Genomic DNA, 15,601 nt, shown 5'->3' with positions numbered 1-15,601 from the left:
TAGACTTTGCTGGGATGCTTTTTCCTTGCTTTTATTGATTAAAAAAAGCAATGAAAAACGCTAGAAAAAACGCTGTAAAAATGCCCTGTGGGCACAAGGCCTAAAAGTTAAAGTTGATTTGTCACCGGATTTCACAATATAAACTTCACGCATTATTAAATTGATGATTGTGTAATCCGAATGTATAAGTTTTATTTTATTCTCATTTTAGTATTAGGCAGGAAAATGTTCAAAAAAGATTACATAGCTAGTGTAAGGTCGAGTTCACATGTGGTGTAATCATCTGTTAGAACAGATCCTACAGAGATCCGTTGTGACACAGATTTCGGCCGGATCCATTTTTTTAACATGGCAGTCTGTGGAGGATGGATCCTTTAACGGATTGCTTTATATCTTCCATTTGTAATGGATCCAGTAAGAAAACAGTGGATCCGTTACAATTACAGTGGAACCTTGGATTACGAGCATAATCGGTTCTGGGAGTGCGCTCTTAAAGCAAGTTACTCTTATATCAAAGCGAATTTTCCCATAGGAAATAATTGAAACGCAGACAATTCGTTCCACAACCCAAGAATATTTACTGTATTTATACAAACTTATTACAGTAATACAAAAATCATGTCCTGTATTCATATAAAATTATTACATTATACTAATACATATACTGTACAGTACAAAACATAAAAAACAAATTAAACTGCACATTAGCTTATAATAGGATTGTTGGTGTGCGGGAGGTGCATTATAGAGAGAAAAAATGATGTATAAATATGACAATCAATAATGTAGTACACTACACAAAAAAACACCCCTCAAATCTATTCTCCCCAAAATAAGGGCAGAACTAAGCAAAATGTGGGTTAGCAATACTGCACAGGCAGTTACATTACAGTACAAGCAATCAAGCAATGTGCTGCTGCACTGGTTAGCAGAAAGAAAGTACAATACTGTATCCACAAATGCAAATTGATAGACCTGCTATACAGTATATACTGTACTGTACAATGGTATCTGTATACAGTACATATGTACAGAAAGTTACCTCCAGAGCGGGTCAGAGCGCGGTGAAAGGACAGAACCGGACGTGTGCTCGGTGAGAATTTGCTCTTATTGTAAAGCATTGCTCTTAAACCAAGTTACAAATTTGTAAAACTCTTTGCTTGTCTTGCAAAACGCTCTCAAACCAAGTTACTCTGAAACCAAGGTTCACTGTACAAGAATAACGGATGACTAAATAACAATCCGTTAACGGACCCGCCCTCCATAGACTCATTGTATAATCTGCCCGACATTTGTTATTTAACAATGGACAAAAAAGTTGTGCTTGCAAAACTTTTTTGCCGACGAATCACTGATGGAGCCATGCATGATTATAGGACATGTGAACTCAGCCTAACAGGGATTTTTAAAATCCACCAGCCTCATCAGGTGTAATCTATTGTTTGCATTTGGTATGTGAAGTCTGGCGACAGATCCCTTATTAGAGTATGTACACAAGATGCAGGAGTAAGGGTACCTTCACACTTTAGCGATGCAGCAGCGATCCGACCAGGTCAGGATCGCTGCTGCATCGCTACATGGTCGCTGGTGAGCTGTCAAACAGGCAGATCTCACCAGCGACCAGTGACCAGCCCCCAGCCAGCAGCGACGTGCAAGCGACGCTGCGCTTGCACGGAGCCGGCGTCTGGAAGCTGCGGACACTGGTAACTAAGGTAAACATCGGGTATGGTTACCCGATGTTTACCTTAGTTACCAGCTCACACCGCTTAGCTTAGCGTGTGCAGGGAGCAGGAGCCGGCACTGGCAGCGTGAGAGCTGCGGAGGCTGGTAACGAAGGTAAATATTGGGTAACCACCTTGGTTACCCGATGTTTACCTTAGTTACAGCTTACCGCAGGCTGTCAGACGCCGGCTCCTGCTCCCTGCACATTCAGGATTGTTGCTCTCTCGCTGTCACACACAGCGATGTGTGCTTATTAGCGGGAGAGCAACAATAAAAAAACGAACCTGCACTGTGTGTAACGAGCAGCGATCTCACAGCAGGGGCCAGATCGCTGCTCAGTGTCACACACAGCGAGATCGCTAATGAGGTCACAAAAAACGTGACAGCAGCGATCTCAGTAGCGATCTCGCTGTGTGTGAAGTACCCCTTACTGAGGTGGTTGTTTTCTTCACCATTGTATTTCTTCTCGTTTTTGCGCAGTCTCTGTCACTAGCATCTTTCCTCTATACAGGGGGCAGCTTCAAAATGAAGCTGAATGAAAAATGAGTTTGTTAGGTCTTTTAACCTCTTCCGATCTTCCCATCTCTCACAAAGTATAATCTGCCCAATTTCTAGGGTAAGGTTATCTTCTCTGAGGAGTCTAATTTTCAGCTTTGCCCAACACCTGGTCGTCTAATGGTTAGACGGAGACCTGGAGAGGTGTACACGCCACAGTGTCTTGCACCCACTGTGAAATTTGGTGAAGGATCACCAATGATCTGGGGATGATTCAGCAAGGCTGGAATTGGGCAGATTAAACTTTGCGAAGGACAGATGAATCAAGCCGCATACAAGGTTATCCTGGAAAAACAGTTGCTTTTTTCTGCTCAGGTAACGTTCCCCAACTCTGAGGACTATTTTTCCAGCAGGACAATGCGCCATGCCACACAGCTAGACCAATCAATGTGTGGATGAAGGACCACCACATCAAAACCCTGTCATGGCCAGCCCAATCTCCAGACCTGAACCCCATTGAAAACCTCTGGAATTTAATCAAGAGGGAGATGGATAGTCACAAGCCATCAAACAAAGAAGAACTGCTTACATTTTTGCACCAGAAGTGGCATAAGGTCACCCAAAAGCAGTGTGAAAGACTGGTGGAAAGCATGCCAAGACGCATGAAACCTGGGATTAAAAATCATGGTAATTCCACAAAATATTGGTTTCTGAATCTTCCTGAGGTAACACATTAGTATGGTTGTTTCTAAATGATTACGAACTTGTTTTCTTTGCAGTATTTGAGGTCTGAAAGCAATGCATTTTTTTGTTATTTTGATTATATCTCATTTTCAGAAAATAAATACAAAATTTATCACTTGGAAATTCGGAGACTTGTTGTCAGTAGTTTATAGAATAAACGGACAATTTACATTTTACTCAAAAATATACCTATAAAGAGAAGAATCAGAAAAACTGACAATTTTGCAGTGGTCTCTTAATTTTTGCCAGAGTTGTATAATGGAAGATGTGCACAGTGATGCTTTTACATTGTTGTGTATCAAGTTCATTTTCTGCAGCGCTTTCTCCAGCAGATTTCAGGCAGAAGCCTAACCCTTACAATCGGTTGTCATTGAAAACAGCGAGCGTGCGGACAGACAGACCCTGCTCTGCTTAGTTGTTCTTCAATGGACCAGTTAGTTTTTTATTTGATTACGTTTCCTAAAAATTGCAAGCACTGAAACAAAGAATATTGTGGGATTTCAGCTCTGAAGCCTGGAAGATTATGAATAAACACTTTCCTGTAATACTCTTTAAGAATTGAAATTCTTTTCAGAAGGCAAAGAATTGTAGCGTCCACGAGACGTCACACATCAATCCTTAGTGTTATTTTCTGTGGTCAGAGGCCGATCTCTGATTCATCGTCCCAACCACAACTCTCCACAACCCCGTCCTGAGGAAAATCCACCTCTACGTTGTACTCAAAGTCCGGGTCGTCTTTTTTCTTTCTGTTCTTTTCAAAGAGTTCATCCATGATGCTCTTTCTCTTATCAAGTTCTTTGTCATCCAGTTTGTTAAGATCTTCATCTGGATCTATAGTTTCTTCCCTCCGGATGACATCGAGGCTAACGTCTAGGCTGTCGCCCTTCAGATGGGCCTTCAGTAACTTATATAATCTTTCCATCTGCTTCAAGGATACACCTTCCAAGTATTCCCTGTGCCGGGGATTGTTTTTAAGTTGCTCCGCTGCTCGGCTGCAATCTATAGACACAGTAACAAACAACACATCAAGTATTATAAAAAAATACCAGGATAAGCATCCAGTATTCGCAATCAGAAAAGATGTACAATAAATCACAAAAGTGAGTACACCCCACACATTTTTGTAAATATTTTATTACATCTTTTCATGGGACAACACTGAAGATCTGACACTTTGATACAATGTAAAGTAGTCAGTGTGCAGCTTGTATAAATGTGGTGTGCCCTCTACATAACTCAACATAGCCAGTAATGTCTAAACCGCTGGCAACAAAAATATGTACACCCCTAAGTGAAAATGCTCTAATTGTGCTCAATTAGCCATTTTAAATCCTTGGTGTCATGTGACTCATTAGTGTTACAAAGTCTCATGTGTGAATGGGGAGCAGGGGTGTTAAATTTGTTGTTATCGCTCACACATTCTCTCATATTGGTCACTGGAAGTTCAACATGGCTCCTCATGGAAAAAAAAGTCTATGAGGATTTGAAAAAACTAATTGTTGCTCTACATAACGATGGCCTAGGCTATAAGAAGATTGCTATCACCCTGAAACTGAATTGCAGCACGGTGGCCAAGACCATATAGCAGTTTAACAAGACAGGTTCCACTCAACAGGCCTCACCATGTTCGACCAAAGAAGTTGAGTGCACAGGTTCAGCATTATATCCAGAGGATGTCTTTTCAAAACAGACGTATGAGGGCTGCCTGCATTGCTGCAGAGGTGAAAGGGGTGGGGGGGGTCAGCCTGTCAGTGCTCAGACCATATGCCACACACTGCTTCACATTAGTAGTCCCAGAAGGAAGCTTCTTCTAAAGATGATGCACACAAAAAGCCCTTAGTTTGCTGAAGACTAGCAGACTAAAGACATGGATTACTGGAAGGGTGTAGTCACTTTTTTTGTGATACAGTCATATGAAGAAGTTTGGGCACCCCTATTAATGTTAACCTTTTTTCTTTATAACAATTAGGGTTTTTGCAACAACTATTTCAGTATCATATATCTAATAACTGATGGACTGAGTAATATTTCTGAATTGAAATGAGGTTTATTGTATTAACGGAAAATGTGCAATCTCCATTTAAACTAAATTTGACAGGTGCATAAGTATGGGCCCCCTTATGAATTTCTTGTTTTGAACACTCCTAACTACTTTTTACTGACTTACTGAAGCACTAAATTGGTTTTGTAACTTCATTGGGCTTTGAACTTCATAGGCAGGTGTATCCAATCATGAGAAAAGGTATTTAAGATGGCCACTTGCAAGTTGTTCTATTTGAATCTCCTATGAAGAGTGGCATCATGGGCTCCTCAAAACAAATCTCAAATGATCTGAAAACAAAGATTATTCAACATAGTTGTTCAGGGGAAGGATACAAAAAGTTGTCTCAGAGATTTAAACTGTCAGTTTCCACTGTGAGGAATATAGTAAGGACATGGAAGAACACAGGTACAGTTCTTGTTAAGCCCAGACGTGGCAGGCCAAGAAAAATATCAGAAAGGCAGAGAAGAAGAATGGTGAGAACAGTCAAGGACAATCCACAGACCACCTCCAAAGACCTGCAGCATCATCTTGCTGCAGATGGTGTCAATGTGCATCGGTCAACAATACAGCGCACTTTGCACAAGGAGAAGCTGTATGGGAGAGTGATGCGAAAGAAGCCGTTTCTGCAAGCACGCCATAAACAGAGTCGCCTAAGGTATGCAAAAGCACATTTGGACAAGCCAGTTACATTTTAGAAGAAGGTCCTGTGGACTGATGAAACAAATATTGAGTTGTTTGGTCATACAAAAAGGCGTTATGCATGGAGGCAAACAAGCACGGCATTCCAAGAAAAGCACTTGCTACCCACAGTAAAATTTGGTGGCAGTTCCATCATGCTTTGGGGCTGTGTGGCCAATGCCGGCATCGGGAATCTTGTTAAAGTTGAGGGTCGCATGGATTCAACTCAGTATCAGGAGATTCTTGACAATAATGTGCAAGAATCAGTGACGAAATTGAAGTTACGCAGGGGATGGATATTTCAGCAAGGCAATGATCCAAAACACCGCTCCAAATCTACTCAGGCATTCATGCAGAGGAACAATTACAATGTTCTGGAATGGCCATCCCAGTCCCCAGACCTGAATATCATTGAAAATCTGTGGGATGATTTGAAGCGTGCTGTCCATGCTCGGCGACCATCAAACTTAACTGAACTGGAATTGTTTTGTAAACAGGAATGGTCAAATATACCTTCATCCAGGATCCAGGAACTCATTAAAAGCTACAGGAAGCGACTAGAGGCTGTTATTTTTGCAAAAGGAGGGTCTACAAAATATTAATGTCACTTTTATGTTGAGGTGCCCATACTTTTGCACCGGTCAAATTTTGTTTAAATGCGGATTGCACATTTTCTGTTAGTACAATAAACCTCATTTCAATCCAGAAATATTACTCAGTCCATCAGTTATTAGCTATATGAAACTGAAATAGCTGTTGCAAAAACCCAAATTGTTATAAAGAAAAAAGGTTAACATTAATAGGGGTGCCCAAACTTTTTCATATGAATGTATACTGTATGTGTAAAGATGAAACCTATTACTCTAACATGTGTGAAGACACCACACTAATCTATTCAAATAATAACATTAAGCTTTGGTGTGTAAATACAAAATATTCCACCATTGTCCCAAGAAAAGATGTTATAAAAATCTTTACAAAAATGTGAGGGGTGTGTGCACTTTTGTGATGTACTGTATATATCACTAAATAGCATTTGAGTCAGGTATGGCATCTGCCCATTCTCTATTAAATATGAGGTAAGAACAGGCAAAAAGTCATCTGGGCTTTACACCCGACAAAAATAAGAAGAGACCTGTCAATCAAGCCAACTGGGTGAGCTCTTACAAATTGGATACTTTGTAAGAGCTGGGACCACAGTCTCAAATCTTACCATTAGTAACGCACTATGCCATCATAGATTGAAATCCTGCAGAGCACGCAGGGTCCTCCCAGCTCAGGACATCTCCAGGCCCGTTTTGAAGTTCACCAGTGACCATCTGGATGATCCAGAGGAGGCATGGGAGAAGGTCACATGGTCAGATGAGACCAAAATAGAACTTTTTGGTATCAAGTCTACACGCCGTACTTGGAGGAAAAAGAATGATAAGTACAACCCCAACAACATCATCCCAACCGTGAAGCACGGGAGTGGAAACCTCATACTTTGGGGGTGCTTTGCTGGAAAGGGGACAGGACAACTGCACCGTATTGAAAAGAGAATATATGGGGTTAATAATCGTGAGATTTTGTCCAACAACCTCTTTCTCTTAGTAAGAGCATTGAAGATGAGTCGTGGCTGGTTCTTCCAGCATGACAATCACCAGAAACATACAGCCAGGACAACCAAAGAATGGCTTCATAAGACGCATTTCAAGGTTCTGTAGAGGCCTAGCCACTCTTCAGACCTGAACCCAATAGAGAATCTTTGTATGGAGCTAAAACTCAATGATGCCCAGTGACAGCCCCGATACCTGAAAGATCTGGAGAAGATCTGTATGGAGGAGTGGGCCAAAATCCTTGCTGCAGTGTGTGCAAACTGGGTCAAGATCTACAGGAAACATCTGACCTCTGTGAGGCTAATTTCACACTTGCGTTGGACGGCTTCCGTTGCTATCCGCAGCCTTGAGGAATTATGGTAACTGTTGAAGGAAACCGTTATATTCCTCATAGACTTCTATTAGCTACGGATAGCAACAGATGGTCTTGCGTTGCATCCGCTGCACGACGCAGTGTTGTTATTTTGACGCTGTGCCGCGCGAAGGGAACGCTGCATGTAGCGTTTTTTGAGCAGCGCAATCCGTGGGATTTCGGTGCGCATGCTCACTCTTGCTCCCTGCACACGTAACGAGGGTAAACATCGGGTTACTAAGCAATGCGCTTTGCCGAGTTACCCGATATTTACCCTGGCTACGTGTGCAGGGAGCCCGACACTTTCCCGCTCGGCTCCGCCCCCTCCCGCACTCCACTCCACTCCACATGTACACACGCACACACACACACACACACTCTCACACTGCCCCCACCCTTACATTCCTCGCTGCACTGATGTCTTCTGCGCCATGGTCCCGCTCGGCTCCACCCACCCCGCACTCCGCCCCCTGCCCCCCTCACACATTTTCGGAGGCCGAACGATCAGCTGATCACCCGGCGACCAGCTGCTATGAGTGATTAGCTGATCACCCGGCGACCGGCTGCTGTGAGCGATCAGCTGATCATTCACAAAAGTCTGCCGCAGGTAAAACGAAAAAAAAAAAAAAGGATTCCGTTTTTTTGTACGATCCGTTGCATCCGTTGTGCCACTAAATGCAACACATCCGTTGCATCCGTCACACAACGCAATGCAACGGATGCCGTTCAACGCAAGTGTGAAAGTAGCCTAATTGCAAACGAAGGTTTCCCTATCAAATATTAAGTTCTATTTTTCTATTGTATCAAATAATTATTTCATGCATTAAAATGCAAATTAATTATTTAAAATCATACAATGTGATTATCTGGATATTTTTATTCTGTCACAGGTAAAGTTACCTGCAATAAACATTACAGACCTCTCCATTTTTTGTAGGTGAGAAAACTTGAAATATCGGCAGAGTATCAAATACTTATTTTCCCCACGGTACACTCTGCAGTTTTCTACCTTTCATTCTTCTCCTTCCCTCTTGTCCATCACCCTGTACAATCGCACTTTATGCTACACCTCACCATTTTCACTTATTCCAGAGATCGGGTCTATGAATCCTTTACCTTGTTACTACATAAGTACTAAACCATATTAGCACTTAGTCCACAGATCCCTGTGTTGAGATCGCACTCTTTCCTGTCCGTCACACATTAGCACTTGACTTATTTTTTTATTCCTATTATAAAGCCTGTTCTTGCACTATCTGGCCCTAGGCCTTGCTTGTTCTTCCTTGCCATCTACTTGTATGTTTGTATTACTAGCGCCATCTCCTCTTTTTCTATGCTTTATATACCGTGGCACATTGTTGTCTCTGGCTGTGTATTTTTGAGTTGTGGCGCCACCTGCTGGTTACCCACTTTTTTTTTATCTCCATGCTTTTACCTTCTTTGTACTTTTCAATAAAACATTTTACTTTTATCTACATATTTTTCTATGTACAACTCTTTTTTAGGCTTCACAGACACAATGCGGCTTCTGATCCCGGAGAAGCTCTGCTGGCGGCACGTCACGCTGCGCACTCGGAGGTGTGAGGCCGGCTGTACTGCCCCACTATGGCGCCGCCGGGTATTGCAGCCACAGCTGTGACCACAGGAGATGAAGGCTGAGGGCAGAATGTCATTCAGGGCACAGTCAAATGTATCTAGAATCTTACCAGAGAATTTAGAGAAGTTCCTGACGGGCATAATGCGTTGTCTGGATTTCCCTTCGGTCTTGTCATATATTAAAATAATGGCTGGTGGTTCAAACCGAACACCACATTTTTTCGCCGTGTAACTCATAATATCCATTTAGAAAAAAGAAATCACCGACACATTACCACCTAGAAGATAAAGAACAAAAATACTAAGAAGTGTAATTATTCTTTACCAGATTGCTGCACAAAGGTTTCTGACAGATAGTGAACCCCTTTATTTGTTTTTGCATTATTTGCACCCCTGTTGTGGCTGGATCGGATCAGCGCACAGATCCTACTCGTTTTCATTCTATCTCTGCTTTCCTAAATTGTCTCTTCAGGGAGGAAGGAGACGAACTTTAGCGCCACCTATTGGAAGTAGCAATCCTAAAAGTCAAAAGTGACTCTTTAACGAGCCTTTTCATATGACTTAGGGTAAGTTCACACTTCCGTTGTTTTGGATCAGTCACATGTGTTGCTTGACGCATGTGACTGATGCGTTGTACAACGGATGACAACGGTGACAAAGAAAAGAATTTCTTTGTCGGACTCCGTTGTGTGCGGGGGGCGGAGTTCGGGGGGCGGAGTTCGGGGGCGGAGCTGAGGACGTCAGTGCCGCGGTCTGCATGGCTGGGGACAGGTGAGTGAGTGTGTGTGTGTCTACATGCGTGTGTACATGCAGAGTGCGGGAGGGGGCGGAGCGCGAGGGGGGGAGCCGAGCGGGGCCGTGGAGCTGAGGACGTCAGTACCGCGGGGACTGCATGGCTGGGGACAAGTGAGTGTGTGTGTGTGTACACACACAGAGTGCGGAAGGGGGCGGAGCCGAGTGGGGAAGTGTCGGCCTCCTTGCACACTGTATCCAGGGTAAATATCGGGTAACTAAAAGCAAAGCACTTTTTGCTTGGTTACCCGATATTTATCTTTGTTACCAGCATACACCGCTTAGCGCAGGCTCCCTGCACCCGTAACCACTGTAAATATCGGGTAACTAACCAAACCGCATTGCTTGGTTATCCGATGTTTATACTGGTTACGGGGGCGGGGAGCCAGAGAGCGCATGCGCAGCGAAATCCTACGGATCGCGCTGCACAAAAAACGTTACAGGCTGAGTTGCTCCCGCCCGGCGGTCAGTTAAAAAACGACTGACCACGACGCAGCGGATGCAACGCAGCATCATCAGTCACAATCCGTCACTAATAGAAGCCTATGGGGAAAAACAGGATTCCTGCAAAATATTTTGCAGGATACCGTAATTCCTCAAGGCTACGGATTGTGACTGATGCAAAACAACGGAAGTGTGAACTTAGCCTTAGGATTTGTGCCAGATCAGATCCTCAATTTGCAGACACGGTGTTTGGGAATGATTGTCCCTCATCATTGCAAAGTATGAGATCTGATCTGGCTTTGTGAGAAGCTAAAGTGGGGTCTAAGGGGAAAACTTTTCTCCTTGCGGAGACTGACAGTTCTCCCCTTAGACCCCAGTTTAGATTCTCACAAAGCCAGATCAGATCTCATACTTTGCACTGACAAGGGACAATCATCCCAAAACACTGTGTCTGCAAATTGAGGTTCTGATCTGGCATAAATTGTAGGTTATATGAAAAGGCTGGTTAAGGGGCCACTTTTGACTTTTAGGATTGCTACTTCCAATAGGTGGCACTAGAGTTTGTCTCCTTCCTCTGTGAAGAGACAATTTGTTTTCCTAACGGCAAAGAAGGAGGCGAAGGGAGGAGACAGGCAAAAAACAAGGTGTGTCAAACTCTTTGGCAACACCAAGGGTGCACCGAGCGCCTGTGCTTGGTTTGTACAGTCACTCTGTGATGATAGAGTCCGTTTACATATGCCAACCTTTCCACATTTAGTGATATTCTGAGAAGTACATGGAGAAAGTGCTGTGACTATGAAGAGTCGGATGTTATTGGTATAAGCTGCTCCCAGATGACACACGAGGAGGTAGGGGGTACGGACCAGAGCAATAATATGGCTGCATTCACGCACCCATGTAACACGGCCGAGTGCTGCTGATTAATTCTCCAACAGCACTTGTATTCATAGATAACAATGGATGTAGTCAATCAAAATCTGAAGTCCTGGATCCGGGAGCGAGATCTGGGAGAGTCAGAGCAGCCCTATTCCCATTCAAGACTATGGGATTCTTGAGATATGATGTAAACTTAAAGGCTCCTATTTTTCATTGGTGTTTTCTGGTTCTACTTAAATAAACACTTGTGACCTTCCAAGGGTTTTTATTGACTTGAAAGCATTCGCAACTCTTCAGGGAAAAAAAAAAGAAAACAAGTAGGATGACACGAGAGGAAAAAAAAAAAAGTTTTTCTCTTGGTAGATAACATCTCACGTATGGCGGAACAAGAGCTTAATCCCAAATGGTGTCACATATCCCACCGGATGGGCGACATGTTAGGCTAGGTTCATATTTCCGTTAAATTGTATCAGTCACAATCCGCGGCTCTGGTAAACAACGGCATCCGTTTGGTGGATGCCGTTGTGTCCCATAGACTTGTATTAGTCGCGGATTGCGACTGATGACCTTGTGTTGCATCCGCTGCGCCGCGGTCAGTCGATTTTAGACTGACCGCCGGCGGAAACAAAGCAGAATGTAACGTTTTTCGGGCCGTCAAAATTAACGTACTGCGCAGGAATCCGCCGCAATCCGTCACGCTTGTAATGTATGTCTATGGTGCTGGATTCCGTCGTAATCTGTCTTACGATGGAATCCAGCGCTGGATTCCGTCATGCTCTACTGAGCATGCCCAGCATGTTTAGCACACCCATTGGGCTGTCCCAAACACAAACGGATCATTACTGATCCGTCAAACAACGGATGCACAGCAGATGTAAGGTTAAGTTCACACTTCCGTTGTTTTGCATCAGTCACATGCGTTGCTTGACGCATGTGACTGATGCGTTGTACAACGGATGACAACGGTGACAAAGAAAAGAATTTCTTTGTCGGACTCCGTTGTGTGCGGGGGGCGGAGTTCGGGGGGCGGAGTTCGGGGGCGGAGCTGAGGACGTCAGTGCCGCGGTCTGCATGGCTGGGGACAGGTGAGTGAGTGTGTGTGTGTCTACATGCGTGTGTACATGCGGAGTGCGGGAGGGGGCGGAGCGCGAGGGCGCGGAGCCGTGGAGCTGAGGACGTCAGTGCCGCGGGGACTGCAGGGCTGGGGACAAGTGAGTGTGTGTGAGTGTGTGTGTGTGTGAGTGTGTGAGTACACATGCGGAGTGCGGGAGGGGGCAGAGTAGAGAGCAGTGGTGAAGTGTCGGCCTCCTTGCACACTGTATCCAGGGTAAATATCGGGTATAAGCAAAGCACTTTTTGCTTGGTTACCCGATATTTATCTTGGATACTAGCTTAGCGCGGGCTCCCTGCACCCGTAACCTCCTATGGATCGCGCTGGTCAAAAAACGTTACATGCTGCGTTGCTCCCGCCCGGCGGTCAGTTAAAAAACGACTGACCGCGATGCAGCGGATGCAACGCAGCATCATCAGTCACAATCCGTCACTAATAGAAGTCTATGGGGAAAAACAGGATTCCTGCAAAATATTTTGCAGGATACCGTAATTCCTCAAGGCTACGGATTGTGACTGATGCAAAACAACGAAAGTGTGAACTTAGCCTAACGGGCGCGACAAATCCGTTTTTTCACAGGATTCCTGTGAACGGAATCCTGTGAAAAACACATCCATTGCGTCAGTTGACATCTAAAAAACTTCAGATCCGTCGCTGATGGACCTGACGGATTTAAGGCTATGTGCGCACTGGGAAATGGAATTTTCTTGAGAAAATTCCGCATCCTCTCAAAGATTACCGCACCCGCGGTAAAAAACCGCGGGAAACCGCACCCGAAAACCGCATTCGGTTTGCCGCGGTTTCCTGCGGTTTTACCGCGGTATTATTCTCGGTATTGCCGCGGTTTTGCCGCGTGCGGGTTGGGATGTGCTTTATTACATTCAATGCAATAAAGCACATTGAAGAAAAAAAAAAAAAAAGTCATTTAATTCTGAGATAGTAGATAGACAGAAGAATAGATAGAGGGATAGATAGATAGACAGACAGATAGAGGGATAGACAGACAGATAGAGGACAGATCGCTGCATTTCCCACGGTCGGCAGTGAGTTCACATTACCGGCCGTGGGAAATGACCGGTAATTACCTCTGCTGTCTGCTGCTTTCATTCAGCGCTGTGTCTGTGACAGTCGCGGCTGGATGGAAGCAGCGCAGGACCTGTGGATTACGCCGGAGCGGTGGATTACGCCGGAGCTTTGGTGCGGGAGGGGTTAATAAAATGGTGAACGAGGCTTGTTTGTTTTATTTAAAATAAAGGATTTTTCGGTGTCTGTGTTTTATTCACTTTACTTACGGGTTGATCATGTCAGCTGTCACATAGACGCTGCCATGATCAAGCCTGGAGTTAATGGCGGTGGTCCCCCACCATCATTAACCCCTTGTATTACCTTGCTGCCACTGCTACACGGTGGCAAGAAGAGCCGAGGACACTCCGGTAGTGCCGCATAATGCATGCGACAGTGCCGGGGCAGCTGCGGCTGATATTCTCGGCTGCGGGAGGTGGGAGTGAGGCGGGGGACATTATCCCTGCCCCTCTCCCTCCCCAGCCTGAGAATACCGGGCCGCCGCTGTGTGCTTACCTCGGCTGGAAGGTAAAAATACGGCGGAGCCCACGTTCTTTGTTTTCTATATTTCCGTTTTCTCTCTATGTGTGTTCTATGTGTCTGTGATGTCTGTGTGTGTGTGATCTGTGTGTGTTTACTCTCTGCACGGCTTCCTCTTCCTGTAATGACATCACTTCCCTGCAAACCGCAGACAGGTGATGTACATTACCGGAGGTAAACCGCGAAATACCGCAGGGAATAACGCAGGAAAACGCAGTGAACCGCACAGAATTTGCTGCCTGCGTTATTCCCTGCGGGATTTCATGATTAACATTGGAGTCAATGGAGTGAAATCCCGCAGCGATGTGCGGAAAAGAATTGACATGCAATTGTTTTTGCTGCGGGATTCCCGCAGCAAAACATGCAGCTGTCAAATTCCGCCCAGTGCGCACAGGATTTTTTTTCTCCATAGGATTTGCTGGTGATTCACTGCAGAGATGTTATGAACATTTTCTGCAGCGAAACATGCAGCAAATCCGTGGAAAATCCGCGGCAAAATCCGGTAAGTGCGCACATAGCCTAAAACAACGGAAATGAAAACCTAGCCTTACTGATCGATGGGGTCTGACCGCCAATGAATGGGTCTCTGGATCTGGGGGCCAGAATATCATCAGGACCTGGCATGTCAGGGGGTGCAGTAAGTCAGCAGGGGGGGCAGCATGTCAGGGGGTGCAGCAAGTCAGTGGGAGGGGAGAGGGGGCGGCATGTCTGTGGGTGTGGCAAGTTAGCGGGGGTTGGCAAATCAGGGGGGCCAGCATGTTAGGGGAAACAACAAGTCAGGGGACTCTAGTACATTGGGGGGGGGTACTTCAGGAGGGCCTGCATGTCAATGGGGTCGGAATGTCAGCGGAGGCCAGCACGTCAGGTGCTGCAATCTGTCGGGTTCAGTCACCGGTGCTGTGTAGTGTTGGGAATAATGACAGGCAGAGGAAGGTGCACTGCTCCCCCTCATTGCTGGGGATATAGTGCTATATGACGGGGTGTAATATGTGCCCCTCCCCCGCTGTGTATGTGCCATAAAATCCTACATACATCAAAAAAACATTACAAATACACAGAATTTTGTCTCCAACATAAATGAGTCTATGTCCAATCAGAATAGAAAAGGTCTTTACACATCTGATAGAGGGTGCTCAGGAGTGGGAGAACCACAAGTCCCAGCATTCTGTGCCTGCCATGGAATAACAGGGCTGGCTGCACATAGTTTCCATGTATAGGCTGCTCCAGCTGTTGTGAGACTACAACTCCCATCATGCAGTGAGCAGTGGTCTGAGCCCACAGTGTTCTTGCAGGTCAGTACGGCGCAGGCCGCAGACAGTAATGTATAATGCGGTTCTAAACCGACATATTGTATCACTCACCTGGAACCTGGAGATAAGGCGTTACCAGGGCAACCAACCGCCAAGCCCCATCACTGAGGCTGTCTCTGCTGCCTGCTCGACATAACCGAAGCCTGACGATTGTAAACAAGAACTATGATTAGTACTTAGTAGTAAAAAGTAAATGATGGGACACCAGGAGTACGCTATAAGAATATTTTACCAAAT

General features: G+C 45.0%; 1 protein-coding gene across 1 annotated transcript; it reads right to left on the bottom strand.

Moving 5' to 3' along the window:
• Positions 1–1,879: 1,879 nt before the first annotated feature.
• On the bottom strand, positions 1,880–15,501 carry CEP19 (centrosomal protein 19). Its single transcript, XM_075338708.1, has 3 exons — positions 15,416–15,501; positions 9,340–9,507; positions 1,880–3,960 (listed from the first exon to the last, which is right to left on the bottom strand). The coding sequence occupies exons 2-3, from the start codon at positions 9,473–9,475 to the stop codon at positions 3,599–3,601; spliced, it is 498 nt and encodes a 165-aa protein (XP_075194823.1). The 5' UTR covers positions 9,476–9,507; positions 15,416–15,501; the 3' UTR covers positions 1,880–3,598.
• Positions 15,502–15,601: the final 100 nt, after the last annotated feature.

Source organism: Anomaloglossus baeobatrachus, chromosome 3, assembly GCF_048569485.1.
Source record: "Anomaloglossus baeobatrachus isolate aAnoBae1 chromosome 3, aAnoBae1.hap1, whole genome shotgun sequence".
Taxonomy (NCBI): Eukaryota; Metazoa; Chordata; class Amphibia; order Anura; family Aromobatidae; genus Anomaloglossus; species Anomaloglossus baeobatrachus.
Note: the sequence above shows the minus strand (reverse complement) of the source record. Positions and strands in the feature narration are given on the sequence as shown.

Coding starts and splice junctions, on each gene's coding strand:
- CEP19 (XM_075338708.1), bottom strand. CDS start 9,475: ATGGATATTATGAGTTACACGGCGAAAAAATGTGGTGTTCGGTTTGAA. Junction 3,961..9,339: donor GAACTTCTCTAAATTCTCTG/GTAAGATTCTAG, acceptor CTGTGTCTATAG/ATTGCAGCCGAGCAGCGGAG.